Source organism: Sylvia atricapilla, chromosome 7, assembly GCF_009819655.1.
Source record: "Sylvia atricapilla isolate bSylAtr1 chromosome 7, bSylAtr1.pri, whole genome shotgun sequence".
NCBI lineage: Eukaryota > Metazoa > Chordata > Aves > Passeriformes > Sylviidae > Sylvia > Sylvia atricapilla.
Window position 1 is genome coordinate 31,855,163 of NC_089146.1, and position 22,125 is coordinate 31,877,287.

The 22,125-nt window shown below is 42.3% G+C and overlaps 1 protein-coding gene across 1 annotated transcript in view; it reads left to right on the plus strand.

The window, feature by feature from the left end:
- MGAT5 (alpha-1,6-mannosylglycoprotein 6-beta-N-acetylglucosaminyltransferase) overlaps nt 1-20,435 on the plus strand; it is a 114,740-nt gene extending 94,305 nt beyond the window's left edge. The window contains exons 14-18 of the mRNA XM_066323144.1: nt 6,075-6,221; nt 8,582-8,698; nt 9,485-9,559; nt 11,906-12,063; nt 13,186-20,435. Of these exons, the coding sequence (XP_066179241.1) occupies nt 6,075-6,221; nt 8,582-8,698; nt 9,485-9,559; nt 11,906-12,063; nt 13,186-13,384 (696 nt within the window). The 3' untranslated portion in view covers nt 13,385-20,435. The remainder of the gene's footprint in view (nt 1-6,074; nt 6,222-8,581; nt 8,699-9,484; nt 9,560-11,905; nt 12,064-13,185) is intronic.
- Nucleotides 20,436-22,125: the final 1,690 nt, after the last annotated feature.

The window sequence follows — 22,125 nt, forward strand, 5'->3', positions numbered from 1 at the left end:
GGCTCCTGGGATGGTAAATTGCTTATTTTTCACAAAAAGTACGTGGTGAGAAACCTGGATCGGTGCTGTACTGTTGTCAGAGTCCTAGAGCATTTTAGATTTTAATGATTTTCATTCTGTTGTGCATTGGTTATGGTTGATTTTTCCTTCATAACATTGGGGGAAATCTTTTTCAGAATTTGCTGCATTTCTTAGTAGAAGAAAATCATTAATGTATTTCAATGAAAAAATCTTTGATGTATTTCAGAACCCTCTATCAGGAAGTCAGGGGTTTAAAAATAACGTCTTCAGGCAGTATTTCTGTATGGCTTTCCTGAACTTTTGTTAGCAGGTTTGCAAATGACAAAAGCTGTTTTCCTTTTAAGGGAATTATTTCTTTGGGATACAGCCAGGCTAACAAAACTTTGCCCTGATGATAAGCTTCTCCTAATACATAAGTATTGTTAGGGAAATGAGAGTGAAATGTATTTCTGATTTTGCAACAGAATGAAATTAAATATGGCTTATTGCATCATGCATTTAGCTTATTATTCCTGTCTAATACGGTTTCAACATAGCTAATTGAACAGAAGAAGTAAAAGAGCAGCATCCTGGGATTGAAAGTGGGAAATGAGATCTCCCATCTCATTTGTCTGGACATTGCAGTTGGAAGGGGATTGGGGGTGGGTGAGGGTTTTAAATTTTTTTGTTGTTGTTTTTTGCTGGCTGCTGCTTAGTATCTCATAGGTGCTCTGGCTGTTCTGCCTCAGCATATGGTTACCTGTCAGTGTTGATCAACAGACACACTTGCTCCAACTCTTCCTGCTGCCTGCATATTCACAGTTCCAGGTTAAGAGACAATACTTGAATGCAGCTTAGTACAGAGCACTGCTCACCTGTCACCAGTGGCCATCTGCTGCCTGTGTGGGTCAGTCGTGTTTATATCAGATGGATCATGGATTGAATTGCTAAAATAAGTGAAGGTTTCTCACAAAAATCAAGCTGGCTTGAATAGGAGCTTTGTGCCCCTGGGAGCCCCCTGTGTGTGTGTGTGTGCACATGCATGCAGTGATGTTCAAGGACACTTTTTAATCATAATCACTTTATTCACTAGGCAACATGGCCAGAGTCCCCTAATGAATTTAGTTATGGGGTTTTGTCACCAGACTATCTGTGTGCTGCAAGTGTGGGAATAATCAGGGCCATAATTCCAGGCTGGGAACATCTGTGGTTACAGTGCTCATCTGGAGCATCCTGGGCAGACAGAAACCTTTGTCCTTAAACTTCCAGAAGCCTTCCGGTGTGTGGAGACCACGGGCAAGAATTGTCTGTCATTGGTTGTGATTTCAACATTGTGTTTGCAGGTTTTTGTTAGGTCAGCTGACAAATGTTCTGGTTTTCTGAAAGGGAGAGATAAATAACAATTTAACAAATCACATGGTTCAGCCTAGTCAGGAGTGTCAGCTTATGCTGCACTGCTTCACTTTGTCCTTAGACAGCAAAACACCAGTAGGTGATGGGCTCAGTCCTGTGATTCTTAATCAGAGCTTTGCATTCCCAAAATGTCTTTGGTCCCTGCGGTAGCTGGTAGGACACAGTTATTCCAGGCAGTGTGCAGCTGCCATTTCGTTCCGTGTGTGTGCTATAAAGCAGCACATTTTGGAGGGAGTGAGCTGTGCAGGCAGGAGGGGCTGTTTGAGATTCATGCTGGCTGGTTCAGCTGTGTGGAGCATGACAAAAACGAGCCATGTCTCCAGGCCCTAATGAGGAGATGTAAAGCCATTCATCACGTCGGAGGAGAATGGGGTAGGCGAGCTGGCTGCCTTCCTGCCAGCTCCCAGGGCTCCTTGCCAAGTGGGCAGCTGGAGGAGTTGGACCAGCCTCTCTTGGAGGAACCAGTGTTGAATTCTTGAGAAGTATTTCTCCTTTTGAGAAAGTTTCAGATGCAACTTTTTCCTTCAAGTCATTGTGAATTTCTCAGAGAGTTCGAATTCTTTTACTTAAGTGGGTTTTGTGATTTCTGTGTGGGAATTAATAAAAGTAGGAGCAAAACCCTGCTTAGACAGTCACAGGCAAACAAATTTGTTTTCATATTTTATGAAGAAATATATGTTTACTTCCACACACTTCACAGAATCAGCTGAAAAGATATTTACCTAGTGATTCTATTCTCAAGTTGTTTGAATCACAAAAGGATTGACTTTTGCAGAAGGTATTTTGTACTGGTGAGAAGCATATGGCAACATAGTTAACCTTCGCTGTAGTCCTCTTTCTGGAGTTCAGAAGAGAATATGTAAGTTCAGTAAGGAGGCATATTAAGGTGGTGATAAAACCTACCAACTTGACAGAATAAATTAAATAAAGTGCAGTAATGTTAGAAAGAGGAGATGATAAACACTCCTGTGTGTGGAACTACAGCATTTAGTCTCTGGAATATGAAATTTTTTTCTTCACTATTCAGCTAATCATAATTACAGTCAGTGAAGTAAAGCATTCACTCCTTATTTCATACTTCTGGCTGTAATTTAGGAAGACTGTTTACTTACTTATTTTCATAGCAGTTTGATGTGGTGCTGTAAACCCCGTCAAAAAAAAAAAAGGAGAAACCACCATCCATACTGCTTTTCATGGGAGGGCTTGTGAGTCACTTTCTGTGCCAGAGATGTCTCCACTTAGCTCCTGCACTGTGAGAGGACTGCTTACATTACAACAAGAAGAGCAGTGTCTTGGCTGGTATGGTGCTGGGTGGCCAACTCAAAAATCTGACATTCCAAACCAGAGGTTCAGTTCATTACAAAGGTGGAAAAGGTTCCTGAGGAGCCTTTGTTATGAAAACCAAACTATAAAGGGTTTTAATTGTACTCCAGTTGTGCCAGTAATGTTGGAGAAACAATCCCCTCCTCTGGTCTGTGCAGGCACAGACACCCTGGGGCAGCAGACCTTGCTGAAAAGGAATGGGTTTTAAAAACCCAACCCCACACTGCTGTTTCCATGCTCATTCCACTTCTGTATTTTTTGGCAGTTATCTCTTTCAGATAGACTTTTACAGTGTAACTTCCTTCTGGCAACCACCACGTTCCGTGGGGTGTCAGCGTGCAGAGTCAGCTGTGCCATGTGCCCACTTCAGGCTCTCTGGGAAAAATACTGGCTCTTGCTTTCAGAAACATTGGAAAGGTGAGAAAAACACTCACAAACAGAATATTATTTTTTTCCGAGCACTAATCAAGCAGTAAAGCATAAAGCATTCTCCTCTGCAGAGCAGCTCTGCTGCAGGTAACAGAGTGAGATCAGGACTGCTGTTTTTAGCCATGTGTACCCACTGTGGTGTTACCAACACAGTCACGTTGGAAGGTTTGCAAAATGGATCTTCAGCCCTCGGGTGCAGGTGCCTCCCCTGAGTGCACTGGGGTACAGACCTACATCTGATGAGAAATTGCCCTAAAAGCCATAAGTCAGCACCCTCAGCTACATCACAAATTAGGGGAAGCACAGCCTGGTCTAAATTCCACTCTGTGGGACAGAGCCTTGTCTTCCCCACAGCCTCATCTCTACTGAGGATGGATGTTTGCTTCACTGGTACCTGAAAATGAGTGACTGTTATTTCTACTTTTTCCTCTTTTACAGTCCTTTTTCAGTAAGTGACTTGCAGTATTTGCTGCGTACTCTTAGGAAGTACCTTGACTGATTGTTTTAGCCTTTCTGGAAATAACAAGCTGCCTGTAATTCAAAGGATTAGCAAATGAGAGCATCATGAGTTACAGAAAAGGCCTGTGTTCTCTAATACTTGCTCTTTTAATCATAATGAATGTGACTTTCTTGAGGCATGTAAGATATTTCTGTTTTGCTCTTTACACCAGACAAAAAAAATACTGACTCTCTAAACAGGGAACTTTAATCGTAGAGACACTCACAGACTGGTTTGGGCTGAAAGGGACCTTAAAGATTATCTAGTTCCACCCCCTTCCATGGGCAAGGACACTTCATAAGGAGCAGTTTTCTGGAGAAGGGTCTGAATTGAGTTTGGGAGTTTCAGCTGGTGTGATGATGATGAGCTGGAGGGTGACAGAAGGGCTGAAAGAAGGATTTGGGGGGCTGCAGGCAGCTGTGAGCCAGGCTGCAGCCTCAGACCACCAGGCAGCACACACACACACAAACACTCCCCCTGTTCTAGGGATCAGACACATCCTTCTTTCCTCCTTCAAAGGAGCAGTGCTGCTTAGAGGTGAGGTTGGAAAATGGATGGGAAACAGGTGGTAAGCTATTTATTATAGATTAAGTGATGGCAGTGCGCTCTGTGCTGTCAAAACATAAACTCATGTTTCTTTTCCCATGGAGCTTCCTCCCAAATAAATGGACCAGTCAGACACAGAACTCAGCAGTGCACAGCAGCAGTTTATTAGAAAGGTGCAAAACTAAGCAAACAACCCAGCATTCCCTGCATAACAGACAAACACAGGATCATAGGAGAATTGATACTTCAGATAGATTTAATTGCTGGTTCTCAGCTGGTTTTCTGCCTGAACTAAGGAGTAATTTAAATAAATAATATTTTATGTGCAGACTGCATGAAATGGTTTCATGTCCTTAATTCATTGTTTTCAAGAGATTACCTTTTTTGTAAATTGAGCCTCATTTGAGATTATATGGAGTATGCATTTCTCTGACTGAAAGGTGGTATGATTATGTCATATGTAAACCCAGAATTTACATAATTTGTCTTTAGTAGAAATAGCTTCTGGATCTTCTGTTACCAGCCACTGGAGAGTTTTTTTCAGATTTAAATCTGTGAAAGAGTTGAGAAACTTCTTGCAAGTAGGCAACTTCTTTAACCTGAATATTGAGGACTGAAATTACAATATTCAGCTCCATGCAGTGAAAATTGAATGTCCTCAGCTATGCTGAGAAGTGTTAACTTGCATTTCTAAAACGAGCCAGCTCTGAATTTATGCTGTTGTTGCCGTGGGTTGGGGAGGATTGATGCTGCAGTGCCTGTGCACGACAGGCCTGACTCCAGGTTTATGCATCAATGTTGGGATCAGCTCCTAGGAAGAGCCTCCAGCTGTGAATGTTCTGTTCCTGGGATTCATTTCTGTGTTGCAGAAGATTTAATGCAGAATAGTATACCTTGACCTCTTTGCATATGTGTCCTGATTGCATGATTCTCACAGTGCTTTATTTTCCTGATAAAAGCAGTAAATACATACATATATATATGTTTATACACATTGTTATGCAGCAGTACTGAGAAGTTGCTGCTCCATCTCAGAGCTTGTAGTTCTTCCATTATACACCAACATTCAAAATGAAGAATCCTATATTTAATTCAGGAGGTTTCATTATGTTTGGCCAGGAAAAGGATCAAGATTTTTTCAGACAACATAAAAAAAAACCCATTTAATGCACATTGATTAATGGATTAAATGAATGCATTTAATCCAGTTTTCACTGGAGCAGAGCAGTGCCTTTTCTAGAGCACCTGGAATCTCAGCTGGTGGAGGAGAAGCTTTGGGATGGATTATTTTGCTCTGGTCTCCCTTGGAGGCTTTGAACCCTCTGAAGCCCCTGCGGGCTCTTGCTGCCTCGGTCCAGAGTCGTGAGCTGCTGTTTGCTGCCACCTACCGTTTTAATTAGGAGGCTTAATTAGCGTGCCAGGAGCACGTTCCTGGTGGCAAAGCCAGCGGCTTGGCTGCTTTGGGAGTCAGGAAAACACTGCTGCAGCTGTTCCTGGAGATGGCTGCCTTACAACCTGTACCTGGAGGAAAGCCTCAGCAGCTCCACTTCAACACCAATCAAACCACCAATTTTTCCTCTGCCCAAAAAAAAAAAACCCTAAAAGGGTCTGTTGTTGCCTCAGCTCAATGAAAAAAACAGCTCAGCTCATTACAGATGATGATTGTCAAATGTGTTTTACAGGACATTGCCTTACTGCTTGGGTGGGAGGTGGTGAGCTGTTGAATTTCTCCCATTTTCTTCTTAGCGTTGCATTTTCTTCAGGCTGGTACATTCAGAATGGGGGTTTTGTTTCTTTCAAGCTAGCTGTTAGCTTTTTTGTGAATAACAAAAAATTTAAATATCCCTTGTTTTGTATTTTTCAGCTGTTTGTTGGTCTTGGATTTCCATATGAAGGGCCGGCTCCCTTGGAGGCTATTGCCAATGGATGTGCTTTCCTAAATTTAAGATTTAACCCACCAAAAAGCAGCAAAAACACAGATTTTTTCAAAGGCAAACCTACACTTCGAGAGGTAAGCTTTATCAATCTTGATAATTGTTTTTTTATTGAAGATGCATGTGGGTTTCATTTTAGTAACAGAGTGTAGTAGAAATTGCATTGATGTTCAAGGTTCATTGCCAGAGATGTGCAGCTGCCTTTTTCTTTAGTCATTGATGGCAGGATCAGTCCTTGTTTTTATAAGAGAAATAAAATGGTGTTGTTAGCACACTTTAACAAGCTTTATCTCCAGATTTGCTTAGAGGTACATTCTGCTACTTCTTGTTGAGACATCATAAACTGAAGTTTCACTTGGGAACCTGATGTTCTGCCCAGGAACAGATCCTGTCAGTTTGATACATCAGTTGAAAGTGGTTTTTATTTTGTTGAAGAAACAGATGTTGCAGTGTACTGTGCAGGAAGTAAATAGGTGTTTAAGTAAATTATGAAAAGGGGATTTGTGGGTGGTTATGTGTGTTTTGGGATTTTTTTTTTATTTTCTTCAGAAAAGACCTGTTTGAGGCAGTGTTGAGTTAAGGTATTAATGGTCACCCACCGTGTTTGGGGTTAAATGCTGAAGACTTTTGGAGAACTGGCTCCAGGAAAACAGGAAAACCAAACTCCAAGCTTTCAAAACAGTCAGTGTGTTCTCTCTAGTGAGAGAAGACTGAAGCTAAGTAATCCAACCTCTCATCCTGGCACTGACTTTGGAATATTTCTTTTATTCAATGTAGGTAAAATTCAGCCTATACTTGTAAACATTTAATAGTCACTGAAGCATTTCTGACATAAGCACTCATGTCTGTGGCCATGGCTTGCTCATAGGTGTATGTACATATCTTATTTCTGTATTTACATCAAGGGAAAGCTCTCAGGTAACATGCAGAAGATGAGAACCTTGCACAGCCACACTTCCCAGTTCAGGTTACTCTTGGCCCATATAAATTGTGTCCTGAGCAGCACTGGCTGGTTGATAAGCAAAAGACAGTTTCCTGTTTTCAATCAGGAACATAAATTCCTTATAATTTTATGATCCACAGCTGGAATTGCCTTTCTTGCTGTCCACTAAATTCATGTCGTGTGCAAGATGAAGTTTGCCCCTTCCCTCAGTCTGTGTTGCTAACAGAGGAGACAGCAGTAAGGGAATAAAAGCCTGTTAAAACTTTCTCCTTGGGCTCAGCAGTTTTCAAAGCTTTTCTTCTGGGAGTCCCTCAGTTTTTGTCTCATTTCCAGTTGTTCTGTTCCCAGGCACCATAACTGGTCAGGCTCAGTAAATAATCTGAACCAATCTAAGTGCTTCATAGGAATTTCAGAGCTTGGAATGCCATGGTAAATCCTGATGGCAAATGTTGGCACTAACGGAAATGCTGTGTGCCTGGTTTGTACAGAAAAATCATCCCTAGTGACTGCTCCTAGTCCAAAGTGCATCAGGAATATTGCTGCCTTCACGTGCCCTGTCCTGAGAGAAACCTTTTCTCTGACTGGGCCTCACAACTGCATTTAGATCTGATTGCCAGTAATCCACGTGCTGGTTCTTTGGGATTAAGGAAGCCCTTAAATGCTTCTCTCCATTCTTCAAGTGCTAAAGAAGAACAAAAAGAGCTTGTTTAGTTCTGTGACATGATTATCCATACAAGAATTTGAAAATAAAGTCTGTGTTTAGTGGTTTTGTAAAGTAACCTTTGCAAGTTACTGTTCTCCACGAGCAAAATGCAATGGCTATTTTTAAAATGTGGGGGGGTTTTTTGTTTGTGTTTGTTTGGTTGGTTGGTTGGTTTGTTTTTTGGTTTTGTTTGTTTGTTTGTTTTGTGTTTTTTGTGTTTGGTTTTTTGTTTGTTTGTTTTGTTTTGTTTTGTTTTAGTATTTTTGATGGTGAATGCAACTGTTTCTTGCATTCACTTGAGGAAAAGATCAAGTACAGTGTATCTCCTGGTGCAGGAGAGGGCTCTTCCCAACAGACACTGCTTCCTGCTTCACATCTTCTGCAATGTCTGTATCATAACGACAGCATAAGGAGGCAGCTGTATAAACACTGCCTATAAACAACCTATCCTCTGGGGGTTTTGGTAGTTATTGAACAAGCAGTTTTCTTCTGAGGCTGGTGTAAACTGCTTCTCTCTTCTGTAGCTTTTGCTCCCTTTTGTGTGTTCATGTGCGTGTTCTCACTCCTGGGTGACTGGTCACAAAAAATACCTGTTGAGCTACCCTGCTAGCTCTGAAAGCAACTCTGATACAGCTTTTCTTAGTTGCCTTCTTGGGTATTCATTGATCCTGTTTTATGACAAAGTGGTGAGCAAAAAGCCTGATTTTTTCATCCAAAAAGTCTGGTTAAGAGAGTGAGAGGCAAGGATATCTTTACACGTTAATTTTTACCAATATAATTTCTCCTTTCAGTTGACATCTCAGCATCCCTATGCTGAAGTTTATATTGGGAAGCCCCACGTGTGGACTGTGGACATCAATGATCTTTCTGAGGTTGAGAAGGCCGTGAAATCAATTTTGAATCAAAAGGTGAGAAATGTGTCTTCAATCTGCTATCAGCACTTGAGAGTGCAGTGTGTACTGCACATACAGTGCTTCCTAATATTAGTGTAATGAGTGCTGCATTTTGATAGGGTATTGAAGAAAAAATTATTATTACATATCTATGGTATCGAAATTCTCGTGTTTTAGTACTGGATATGTCAGGTTGTTACTTGAAAAAAATGAGTGGGTGAATATGTATAGAAATGAGAATTTCACATGTGAATTATACAGCAATCAACAGCAATTTTCTGTGCATTCACTGAGGAGGTTTCTTTGTTGATTCTCAGAGCATTTCAGACTCTGCACTGCTCAACTCTGAGTTTGTAGCCTTGAGATTCCCCCAGAAGTGCTTGTGCACTTACAGTGTGGAATGGTAATGAGGGCACTCCAAGGGGGGAAGAGTATGAAGGAATTTTCAAAGGTATCACATTCTGTTTTGTCACTTCAACTTCAGAACTGAAACTTAGATAAAACAGGAGCTCTGGAATCCCAGAGGGTCTCAGACTAGCTTTACATCTGCCACTTTGCAGTGTACCCTGGGTTTCCATAAAGATAGTCACGGAGCAATACTTATTGCCTTGAAAAAGGAGAAAAATCAGCTAAAACTGCTGACGGTTTTGCAAAATTATTATTTGTTAATGAGTTTGTTAGTACTTTTTGTTGCTACTTGAGCTGTAATGGAGTATTTGGAACAGAAGCTGCTGCCACAGGGTACACCACGAAGTTGATTGAAACAGAAACCCCTCCAACCTTACCACACTGTCTCCACAGATTGACCCTTACTTGCCCTATGAATTTACCTGTGAGGGAATGCTTCAGAGGATGAACGCCTTTATTGAAAGACAGGTAGGAAACTTTTGTTGTGGATGACTCTTGGATTATGTTGGAAAGGAAAAACCATCTCCATTTTAAAGCTCCTTAGTGTTACTGCTGTCCAAGTAGAATTAGTAGCTATGCAGACCTTGGCATTGTATGAAAGCAGAAAGGCAAAGCAATTTTTCACTCTGTGTGTGACTTCCTTAGCTGTGTACACACATAAAAGCTTTGGATCACGAAGGATCACTCAAATACAGAGGTACTTCTTGGTAGAATTGCAGTCTCTGGGCAGAATTGCAGCCTCTGGGCAGATTTTTCAAGTATTTAGTTTCAATCAATAACGATTTAAATGGTTTGGAACCAACTTACTTAAAGGACTTTTAGTCCCTGAGCGTTACTGCCAGCTGAGAGCAGCAGAAGATGTTGAGTTGGAATAATAAACTGCAGAGATTTACATGGGAATCTGGTTTCTAGAAATTGTGTGTTTGCTTGGACTTCTGCCCAAGTGAGATCTGTTGCAGTAGCCAGCTCTGCCTTTTGTTCTGGCTGCTGCAGAAGAGAGATAGGAATAACCTTTATCCCTGATTTGTCATTTAATTGCCAGGATTTCTTTCAAGGGCACTGGACATGTGTCTGTACTTTTATTCCTGAAGGTGTGTGCTCTTAAAGACAGTCCTAAAGAGTAACAGAGCTCCAGGTCAGAAGGGCAGTTTACACAGCACAGCTATTCCCACTTTCCTGCCAATAAACACTTAAAGCTTTTTGCTGCTGTATTGATGACAAAACCTGTAGAAGTATCACTGCTGCTTTTGATTCTTCTACCCAAGTTAGCTATATTTGGGAGGTTTTGTCAATGAGGAGGAAATGGAGCTCAGTCTAAGGGAGAAAAAGAGACAACCAAGAGATAGCACCTGTGGCTTAAACCTGTCTCTTACCTCTGGCCCCCCCCAAGGGCCAAGCCCTCCCTTGTGCTTCTCAGAAATCCACAGAATATTGTAATTTTGTTCATTGCTTTGACTAATTGTCAAAAGCTGCTGGTGTTTCACAGCTCCCAGGATGTTCAAGCACAATTTTTAGCTGCATGTGCTTAGCACTCTGCCTAATTAACATGTCAGATAGACCAAAAATAAGAAGTAAAAATAAAGACTGAGACCTTATTTTGATGAGTCTGTGGAGGCAGGAAGAGCTGAGAAAGCTGTACAGGCTTGAAATGGGAACAGAGATACTGGAATAAAGGATTGGTCTGGTTCAGAGGTTGTGTGCCTTGACCACGACAGTGGGGTCTTCAGTGAGTGTTTGTGTGAAGAGATGGGGCCAGACACACTCTGCACTAGTCACCCTATGGACTGTCAAACTGGAGCATTTAAAGCAGGTGCCCAGAGTTCCCCTTCTGGGGCCTTGGCTGAGGGTGAGGAGGGAGGACAATGTGCACAAGCAAGGTTTACTGAACTCCCCTAACCTTCAGATCCAGCACCTGTGAGGTGAGGGAACTGCTGTGGGCTGTGCCTGCACACCCAGCAGCTTTGTGTCCCAGCTGCTCCACCCTGGCTGTGCCCTGCCCCTGCCAGCAGCCCGGTGTCTGGTGCATCCCCGGCATCTGCTGAGCCCAGCCCTGATCCTGTTTGCTCTCTGGCTGCACACACACTTGTGTCTGCTCTGCAAGGCAGCAGCAGAGGGAGGGATTGCTTCAGTTTTGGCTCTGGCATCAAAGGAGCAGCCAGGCAACCACAGCCAAAGCAGCAGGGATTCCCTGCTGCAGATCTGGGAGCTGTCAGATGAGGCAGGCTGGGCTGATGGAGCACACACACTGGCTTTGAAAGATGTGGCCCAGCAGAGAACTGGATAGGGCAGCAGGAAATGTTTGGGGCAGGGCTCTATGAGGTCAGAAAACCGAGGGTCAGCTGAGCCCCAGAGCTTGGCAAAGGGAGTGAGAACATTCACCCAAGTGAACAAAAGTGAGAACATTCACCCAAGAACAAGACAAGACAGATGGAAGAGAACACCTCCTTTGGTCTCACCTTAAAATTTGTGGGTCCCTTCCAACTAATGATATTTTGTGATTCATGACTGTATAGTATTACATTTGTGGTGAGACCTGGAAGTGTGAAAACTTCCTCCTTCAGCAGAGGAAATCAAAATGGAATGCAAAAAGCCCAAGCTGATATTGAGAACTGGTAAATGAATTTGGGGGCTTTGGGTCACAGTGAGGGATCAATTCACACAAGTCTTGGTTTTGCCTGGAGGAAGCAAACCATGATAGACCAGGCCCAAATTATTTGATCACCTTTTGGTGAGTTGCCAAATGTTAAAATACGGTCTGAGTATTGTGAAATGTTGTCTGAACACATCATAACAAACCATGATCTGTCCCTGCAGGATTTCTGTCACGGGCAGGTGATGTGGCCCCCATTAAGTGCCCTTCAAGTTAAAATTGCTGAACCTGGAAAATCCTGTAAGCAAGTTTGTCAGGAAAGCCAGCTCATCTGCGAGCCTTCCTTCTTCCAGCATCTTAACAAGGACAAAGCTCTGCTTAGGTAAGTATTTATAGCACAAATATGTTGTCTGGTCTCTTTATTGCACTGCTTTTTACCACGCTTGGAATTTAAAGCACAAGTTGTGTGAGAAGGGAAGGTGGGGAGAGCAGCTCTGGCTGCAGCAAGCTGTGAGTGAGGGGCTGGCAGTGCTTTGTGGAGTGTGTGGTGACTGCTGAGGGGGCCACAAACCTTCTGTCACTGTTGTCCTGGGTACAGAACTGTGAGCCCTGGTACTCTGGAGGTGTTGGGCATTAAGGAAAGGAATGCTGCTCTTTGGGTGCTGTCTCTTTGGAAATGTGTCTGTGTTCCTTTCAGAACGAAAACCAAGTCCTCAGAACCAGGCTCCCACAAATGGCTGTTAGGGAATCTGCTTTCCAGGTTTTCTATCCCCACTTTTTGCTAAATTACATTGTAGAAGATTTTGGGGTTTGTATTTTCCTTGAAAAGTTGTAATTTCCAGGAGTTCAGAAGCAGCTCATATAAAGACTTTATTTTCTAGCTGTCTAGACAAAATCATAATCCTGTGGAAAAAACCCTGTCTGTTAAATGCTGAAAGTTACCAGTGTTTCCAGAATAAGTGAAAAAACAAGGCTCTGCTGGAATTGCCACCCTGGTGCTTAAGCTTTGTGGTCAGAAAATGGCAAGTGGCATTTTTCATTTTGCTGCACACTGGTTCCTGGGAGCTGCAGGCCCTGTTCCCTGGAGTCCAGGAGCAGCATCCCTCATCCTCACAGTCCAGCTCACACACCTTGAGCTGCCCAGCTCTGTGGGGCTTCCCTGGGCCTGAAACCAAAGAGAACATCTCCTGATTTCAGATTCTTTCAGTCTGTCCTAATGAAAATCCATGGTGTATTTAAATACTAGGTTTAGGGGTACAGTCAAAAGCATTTCTTTTCTCTTTAACTTCTTTTATTAATCTTTAGGAAACAGTAAAGCTGTAAAGGCTGCACTGCCCTCTGCAGAGAGAATCTGTACAGCAGAAAAGTCATGTTCTGGGGAGGACATGCACCTGATTTAGGATCCAATAGAGTGGGGTTTGTTATTGTTAGCAAGGAAGGACGAAAACTGTACCAAACTCTCCTAAACTCAGGTGTGATGTAGATCACGTGCTTTGCTTTTTAGGCACAATATCGAATGTCTCACCATGGAGTCTGCAAACGATATCCTGGTCCCCTCTTTTGATGGAAGGAGGAAGCACTGTGTTTTCCAAGGTGACCTGCTGCTGTTCAGCTGTGCTGGCTCCCACCCTGCCCACAGGAGGATCTGCCCCTGCAGGGACTATATCAAGGGGCAGGTGGCACTCTGCAAGGACTGCCTATAGCAGCAGCAGGGCTGCTCCCAGCTGGGACAACGGGAGAGGAGTTCCTTATACTTCCTGCACTTTGGTCCAGGTTTTCCGCTGCGGGCAGAGCTATCATTGCTGGGCAGAATTATCTACTAAGAGAGGAGGGATTCATGCTAAACACCTGTAACTGACCTTTTCTTCCTGTAAGGATGTTGGCAGTGGCACCCTGCAGATTCCTTCAGCCGTTTGCGAAGAGAAACGAGTCTCATGTTCGACAGTGATTTGAAGATGAGTGCACAGAATAGTTTGTAGGAAATTTCCAGACCCATCAAACTTCTGGTTTTTGTTGTTTGGGTGAAGTGTTTTCTATTTTTTTAATGAGTTAGGACATCCCCCCATCATGGTTAGCTAAAGGATCTCAACTTCATTCCAGTAGAAAATTGAAAAAAAGTGTGCTTGAGGGAGGGGATGCTGGGGAAGGAGGACTAATTTTTATTCAAGGTGCACTGGTTTGGGTACAGCTTTGGCTTGAATGGCTACAAAGTGGTTTCCTTCACAAGAACTTGGAATAATGAGAGAGCTCTGTACTCTACTATTGGGTTATTTGGGCCCGGTTTTGTTGCTTTGATTTGGTTTTTTCCTTTTTTTTTTTTTTTGTTTTAATGAAATCTTTGTATACAACAAGGTATTGTCTGCATCACAGCTGCTGCCCCAGAGCAGCCTAAGCAGAGTGTCACAAATGAGCAGATAGGCAGTTGCCAGCGTGTGACACATCTTGGTGACTGCACAGCTCACTGGGGTTGTGGCATTCTTCAGTGTGGAAAAGCTACAAAAAACACACAGCCATTTTTGGAATGGACTCATCACAGTTTACTGGTCCCATTTAGAGAGTAATCCTCGGAATTTGCCCACGCTTCTGTTGTAGTCTGTCTACTAGAAATACTGTGTGAAGCAAAAAGTATTCAGCATCATTGGAGCAATATTATCGTTAGAGCCTCAGTTTGCTACGGCTTCCAGTAGTTAAAGTGTTGCTGAATGACATAGAAAGGTTAAACTAAGCTAACTATAATTATTGTATGGTAGAAATGTAAAATGTCTTCATAACTAGCTAGGTTTTTAAAGAGAAGTTTTTTTTTCTGGAGAACAAGTAAGTGGAGACAAAGAACTGAAAAGATCTAATCAATCCTCTTGGCGTCTTTGATTGTTTTTCTGGTTTTAGGGGGCTGCTTGTTTCTTCTTCCCTTTTTATCAGGCACACCAGTTACAAATTTAGAAGAAAACAAATCAGAAGTTCAGAATTTAAATCAAAGTTGGTTGGGTTTTGGGGGATTTTTTTGGTTTTGGGTTTTTTTTTTGAGAGAGAGAAGCAAGTTAACTCCTCTAAACTGCCTTCTTTTTACAGAGGTAATTTTTGTTATTTTCAGCAGAAGGTGACATGCTTGGCAGCACCATTTGTGGTCAGGAAGTTACGTGTTCAGATTAGTGAGAAACAAATCTGCAGTCAGAGTCTGCCTGTAGGTTTGCAGTTTGGACATGCTATCACCATGCTGGAATAAAACCTCAAATCAGCACAGATTTTATTTTTTTTTTCTATAAAGATTACCAGGTAGTAATGAAAGGCATAGATGTTTTACAGTTTCCTTTCTTGGACATATCTGCTTGGTTCAGATTTTTCTTGTAAGCAGCGTTCCTTATCTGTGTGGGAATATTGGACCTGGTGACCTACCCAAAACCAGGCAAGGGAGATGCTATTGCACTGTGGATAAATCCTCCAGAACAGTCTACATTTTAACTTCAACTTTAACTTGTTTAAAAGCAGTGAATGAGCCTTTTCAAGCCTTTGGTTTCCTGCCTCAACACTCCTGACAGTGTCACCCTGTAACACCCCGTGACATCTCTCTGCACACACAGGAGGTTGTTGAGTATCCAGAAAGAGTCTGTGGGAGCTGTTAACAGCAAGGTCTGGGTTGGATGATGTGAAAATCTGCTGTATTTTAGATGAATTTTCCAGAAACAGAGCAGCTGGGTTCTCTAATGGGAGGCAAGTTTTTTGTATGAGAAGAAAACAAGCAGCAAACCAGCATGAAAATCCCTCCTGTTGCCATAGCTCAGTATTTGCTTCAGTCAGCACAAATGTAGTTTACTAGAGTTTCACTGCTCTGGAAAAACTGGGGGAGGAAATTGGAAATGGGTCTGAGCAGGCACAACAATTCATTCTGTATTTATATAAAATATCCCCTGCATACCTGTGCATATTTGTGCAACCAGAAAATCCTGCCTATCACACAGTGTATGAACTTCCAGCTGGTGCTGAAAGTAAAGACAACAGCAGGGCTTGTCTTCACCAGTTCAGCCTGATGTTTTTCAGGCAGGAATTGATTTCTGGGATATCACAGAATTATGTTGGAAACAAAGATTTGTCCGTGTGCACTTAAAGGATGCAAAACATGTGGGTTTTGCTGTAGTGTAATTCTTTGCTGTAAATACATGTTTGCTTGGTTCCCCCTGCTGTAAGGCCCACATGGCAGTACATACTGCATTTGATTTTGCCTCTAAACCTTTAAAGATGGGAGGGGTTTGGTATTTGTTATTATAAGATTTTTCTGGTCTAGTGCTTTGCTCAACGCTAAGTTTGCCTTCACCACAGCAGGGAGAGTTTATGATAAGCTCTGTTTTTTCATGCTGTAGCACTGTTTCTAGTCTGCTGAACTGAATTACTGCATTCTGGCAAAAATGAAACAGCAGCACCCATGCCGCTTGCATTTCAGCCAGGGACAGAATATCCAAACTGGCTTCAGAGTCAGTGGTCTCTGATCTCGTTTCCACTGAAACCTATAGAGAAGACTCATTAATCTTGAAGAACAACAAATCAAGACCTACAGCTTCAGTCTAGATTCCTGTGAAAGGAGACTCTCATGAGAACTGTGAGTGCACAGACTGCTCACTGAGCTCCCGTCACAGCCGCCTTCCCTCGAGCAGTGAGAATTTAGTGAGTCCTTCTGCAGATACACACACTCAGGCAAATCCGTGTGGGACTAGGGAAAAGCTGGAATTATTTACTGAAACCTGTAATAGATGACCCACATTTCAGGCTAGCAGGCAGCTTTCTGTCCGAGTTCTGTAGCTATTTTCTTTCCTAATGGAAGAATAAAGGTGTAGTCCAATTCTTGCACTCCAGCAAGGACATCAGAGAGGGGGGACCCTGCTGCTGTTTTCAGCCTGACAGCAGAGCTTGCAGCTTCCTTTGCTCAGAAGTCAGGTTTTTGCATGACTGCATTTGAATATATTGATCTGTGATTTATGGGGGGGGAAAAAATGGTCAAAAGTTGAATACAAAACCATTTTACAAGCTTTTAAACATATCTCTCATATCAAGACATTCTTTGTTTTAAAATTTTGTATTTTTGTATGTGACCTAGTTTTTTTCAAAAATCTTGTTCCTACGGGATTAGAAAACTTGAGAGAAGCATTTACATATTTATTAAAATTAACATAAAAGGCTTGCCTTTGAAAGGTAAAGTTGGTAAATACACACTGTTTAAAAATGCCAATAAAAACCTCATTTATTTCATATATGCAAGTTGATTTGCACATGTATAAATAGAGTTGCTTTTTGCATTTTTTGCTTAGTTTCTATGTTTCTTTTTGTAATTTATAGTTGCAGCAGTGTGTTTGCTTGTTTATATCAGATTATGTTTCTACAAATATTTAATGTTTATGTGCCTTTTTTACTTTCTTTGGGGTTTGGATGAGTGTTTGGAATATGGACACTGTCTGAACAAGTATAATGGAACACTAATTCCAGGCAAATTGTGCTGACGACTCTACAGCTTAGTGGTGTGAATTTTGAATGTTTTTAAGTAGTGGAGAAATCTGTTCTAAAACTATATAAGGCTTAATAAGATAAAAGATGCTATAACTTTTAATAATTCCTGCAAAACATTGCTTCTGCAAGCAGAATGCAATTCACTGAGAATCTGTGTTTTGGCATGAGAGCTCCTGCTGGCACGGGATGTCTGTTCAATGACCAGGGAGCAAAGGAAAGCCATCAACATTCCCCAGGGAGACAATGATAACAGAAAACCTCCAGGAGCAGCCCTGAGCTGGTGTGATGAGCAGGAAAGCTGAAGATCCACATTGAGGTTTGTGAGGTGTTGTTTTTTTCAGGTGAAGATGTCTGTGCACGGGGCAGTTCCTGGTGCTAGCAGAGAAAACAGGCCTTTTATCACAGCTGAGCTGGCAGCTCTGGTGGAGAGGGACTGTCAGCTCATTGCAGGTGGATTTTCTTTCTGATGCTGCTGCTTTTCAGCAGTCGTGTTTTGCAAAGCAGCTGCTGATCAGGTTTCAGTTGAGATGGGGTTTAGCCAGAGCCAGGACTCTGCACCTTCCCAGCTCCACTCTGCTCCCAGCTACTTTGTGCCAGCTTTTGCACCTTGCTGATTATCAAGAATTCAGACTCATTGAAAATTTCTCTTGATATCATCAGCTCCAAATCAGGCTGTCATGTTGTACCACTGTCCTTTAAAATCCTGGGCAGCATCCTTGATTTGTCCTTAAGACAAGAGACATACCCTCTCCTCTCAGAGTGCATGGCCCAACTGAATTGCAAAGGTGATTTATGAGTTTGCAGCACTGTTCACGTAAACAAAACCCAAATTGCTTTCTCGAGTCTGTCTTTTACTCAGAGTTCATTTCAGGACCAAATTTTGCTAGGGAAATAAATTCAATGGGATGAATCAGGCTGGATACAATCTCATCCAAGCCTAATTAACTTCATGACTCCCACTGGCTTCAGTGATACAGCACAACTCCTCCAGTAATGTTTCTTAAAATTAAGAAATCAGCCCTCCCTTTTTAATAAGTGTAAAGCACTGTATCTTAAATGATAAAGACCAAACACTTGCAGGGCATATTGTACACATATCAGCAACCAGTTTTTCTTGCTGTCAGAACATAAGTCAGCTCTAAGTTGACCTTAATTAATTATTAAAGTATCAGTTGAAAACCTGGTTAAATTGCTGTTCAGTCAACAGATGGGAGTCTGAGGGGTGGCATTTTTGATTGGTTTTTTTAAGAGAGATTAGGAGTTATCAGTTCCTGATTTCCCAGTCTTTTTTCCAGAGGTGCTAACATTTGGCATGGCTGTTTCCTTGTGATGTTTGTCCTGCAGCTGCTATTCCTTCAGCTTGTCACTTGTGATCTCTTTCCATCTCTAGTTCTTCTTTGGCCCCATTGTTGTAAACTGAAGGAGAATAATGCACTGACAGATGTGTTTTCATTGGGGCTGAAATGGCCAGGGACATAGAGCATTTTACTGAGATCTGCTTTAATAATATTGCTGTAAACGTAACATCAAAACACACCGTTTTATGGGCAGTGACCTAAATCTCATCTATATATTTTCAAGCAGTTTCGTAGGGTTGAGTTTTTTTAATTAGTTTGTAATTTCCAAAGATATTTAAATGGAACGTGTAAACAGCAACTCCATGGATCAAGTGTAAAATGTTTTCTGTAGGAATGTGTTGGAAAAGCAGAGGCTGGACCCCAGAGTGCCTCAGGTGTGAGGCATCATTCCTTGTTCTTTCTCCCAGGAAAAGCAACAAAGTGCAGCCATTGCTGATGTGCCTTGCACGTTGGGACCTATTCATTTTTATAGGTGTCATCCTTTGCATATTCATGTAATTAGGAGCACACAAAAGTGTGTTTTAATTCAGCAGGCCTCTCAAGAGCACTAAGGCACCTGTTTATTAAATGACTAAACAAAACCAGGTCCTCAAAGTTTTGATAAAATGAGTAATGACTTCACCCTCAACACACAGAAACTGCTTTAAAAAATCAACTCAAGTGCTCAAGTGATTGAATCCCTTCTCCCTGCTGGGCAGATCAGTGCAGGTGTCACTTACTTCAGTGCGTGGGGCCAGAATTTGTCACCTCATGTAAGGGCTCACAGAACTGAAGCATTGAGGACCCTGCTGTCCCCATGGCCACCAGAGCACGTGGCTGCTTCTGGTGCAGGAAAACACATCAGTATTGTCACTGCAAACACCAGCCCTGGGTCCTGCAGGAGCCACCAAATCCTTGGCTTTAAGGAGAGCATGTAAATAACGCCTGGCATTTCCTGGAGCCATCCGGGCACCGAGTGCATGCAACACCACCTGGCTCAGGCTCCAGCAGCTGCACAGTAGTTTGAATTATCAAATAGGCACACAGTAAATCAAGTCAAATTGCTGTCTGAGGGCAGTTAATTTTAATAGTGTAATACCCAGAACTAATTTATGTTCGTTAACAGGTCTGTTGCAGTACAGTGACAGTGAGAAAATATTTTTAGGGAGTCATGGGTTTAATTTGGTTTTTGCAAGGAATGCAGGAGAGGAGGAGGAAATGGCAGTTTTTTACCAAAGGAAGAAAGAGAGTAAATTTTGTGAGAAAAATTATCCTGAAGACTCTAAGAGAGCTATAAGAAAAAATATCAGGGAATATTTGCAAAGCTAATTTGGGCTTGGATGCGTTGATCCCCCTGAGCTTGCTGAGCTGACCAATGCACAGGGATTCTCCAGAGTGCAATTTGGGGCAGCTCTTTGGGTTCTGGTCTGCATCATTCCCTGGAGGAGTCTCCCTCTCCAGGGGTGAAGAGGGTCAGAGTCTGAATAAGCCCAGTAGCAATGTAAATTGGAAAAAAAACCCTACTGAATTCACTGAAAGTAAAATACTGCTTTTTGCAAACAATAATGTGGAATCAAGGAGAGGGTTTAAATGTACACAAGAACTTCAGGGTCAGGCTGGTACTATGGGGTGTTTGGTTTGAATTCTCCCCTAATAGGTTAATCCTTTGTTTTATTTCAGTGGTTGTGTTCCACTATATTACGTTCAAGCAGTTGGATTCAAACAGAACAGAACGCAGTGGTTCATATACTGCCAAGTTCCTGGGGTTCAGTAGGATGGGAATTTTTTTAATTTTTTTTTTTTTTTTTTAGAACAGTAAATGTCTGTACTTTAATGGCATAGAAAAATGCTTTGTTTTCACTGTTGTAGAAAAAAACTAGGGAGAATTTATTTTTCAATAAACTTTTTTCTTGTGTGATTTGGATTTATGATTGCTTTGTGCTTAAATGGGAATGCCATGAGCTGCCTTTTATCCCAGATTGCATTCGTGTGGCTTTTTCCAACTCTGCAGCTGGGTGTTTCTCTTGCTGCCCTACCTCTGCACAGGTAAGTCCCACACCTCAGCCAGAAGAACAGCAGGTGAGTAATGAACAGTTAGCTTTGTTTTGTTTTAAGCCTGAGTTGGATAATGGATTATACCAAGCCTCCTTTCAGGAGGCGGTTTTGTCACAGCAGTTTTGTCACAGCAGTAGTTGGGAATTCCTGCTTTCCTGTAAATTTACTGCACGCTCAATTCCAGCACACACTGAATTTACAGCACTGTAAATTTGGGAGAAAGGGAAAGTGAGACTGGAATGGCAGAGTGGCTCTGAGGCCTGCGAGACTTACTGGCACAATGCACTAGGGAGTTAAAGATCGAGATACACTGTGGGGAAACAGCAGCATTCGAGAGTATTCTCCTGCAGGATCCAATTTAACATGCAAATCCCTTGGGAGCTTGTCAAACATTTGCATGTGGAACAAGGGCTCAGGTGGGAAGCTTTGGCCCACGTGGGATTGGGGTGTGCATTCAAGAGGTGCCACATGAAATCACCTTGGCAGCTCTGAATAAACACAAATGTCCAGAGTGAAACTTCTCCAGGGGAGCTGTCAGGGTGGTTCAGGGGCACCCATTCTGCTGACAGGCCTTTTCTGCCACCTCAGGTTTTGCTAGCCCAGCCAAGGCTGAGGGAAGGGCTCTCTGTTGTCAGCTGCTGGGAATGTAGAGAGGTTTTGGTGAAGGCATCCAAGAGTAACACAGCAATTAATGCAGGAGCAGTAGACAGTGGGGAAAAAAAATAACCCACAGCTCTTTATCTGTTAATAAATGTCCAGTTGTAGCACAGTTGCTATATGTTCTAAAAAAAAAAACAACACAACTACACTGGAGAGAAGCAACAGCTCTTTTTTTTCCCCCTGGCATTATCTTTTTCTGAGTTTGTTCTTTGTTGAGCTTTTGGTTTTTTGTTTTTAGTGTGGCCACACGTAACTGAGTGCTGTAGAATCAGAAGAGTACAGAAGTCAGTAACACCAGCTTGAGATGCCTTGTATTGTCCCTCTCCCAGTTAATGACACACACCCTGGTAAGCAAGAGCACAAATAAAGATGTCAAACAGATGCTGCAGGCTGGAAGAGGGTTTGTGAGGTGGGTTTGGGTATCCACTTGGCCAGTCTCCTCACTGGGGAGTTCTGTGCAATGTGGCTACAGAGGGTGGTTTTTCCACTGTGCAGTGCTGCTGCAAGAGCCTTTTAGGGCTGTCTCAGTGAGGAAAAGTATGTGAATATCCTTCACCACTTGCCCCTTTTTATTGTCCTTGGCATACTTCCCCTTGGACTAAATCGGGTGAAAATGTTGTTGGTTCTGTGTTGCTATTCAACATACCACAATTTCCAAATGTTTCCTACCATCAAAATGAATTAGTGAAGGACACTGCTCATTCAGGCTCTTGTTCTGCTTATTTTTGGAAATGTTTTCCTTCCTGTTTCATTCCCTTAATTGTTGTTCGGCTTTGACATCTAAAAAGCTGAAGAAGAGACATCTGTAAAATGGTGAGCAGCTAGAGTTAGATGTGGGCTGTGTTGCAGTCACATAATGGAAAAAAAAGCTATGAAAATTGGAACTTGGAATAAAAAAT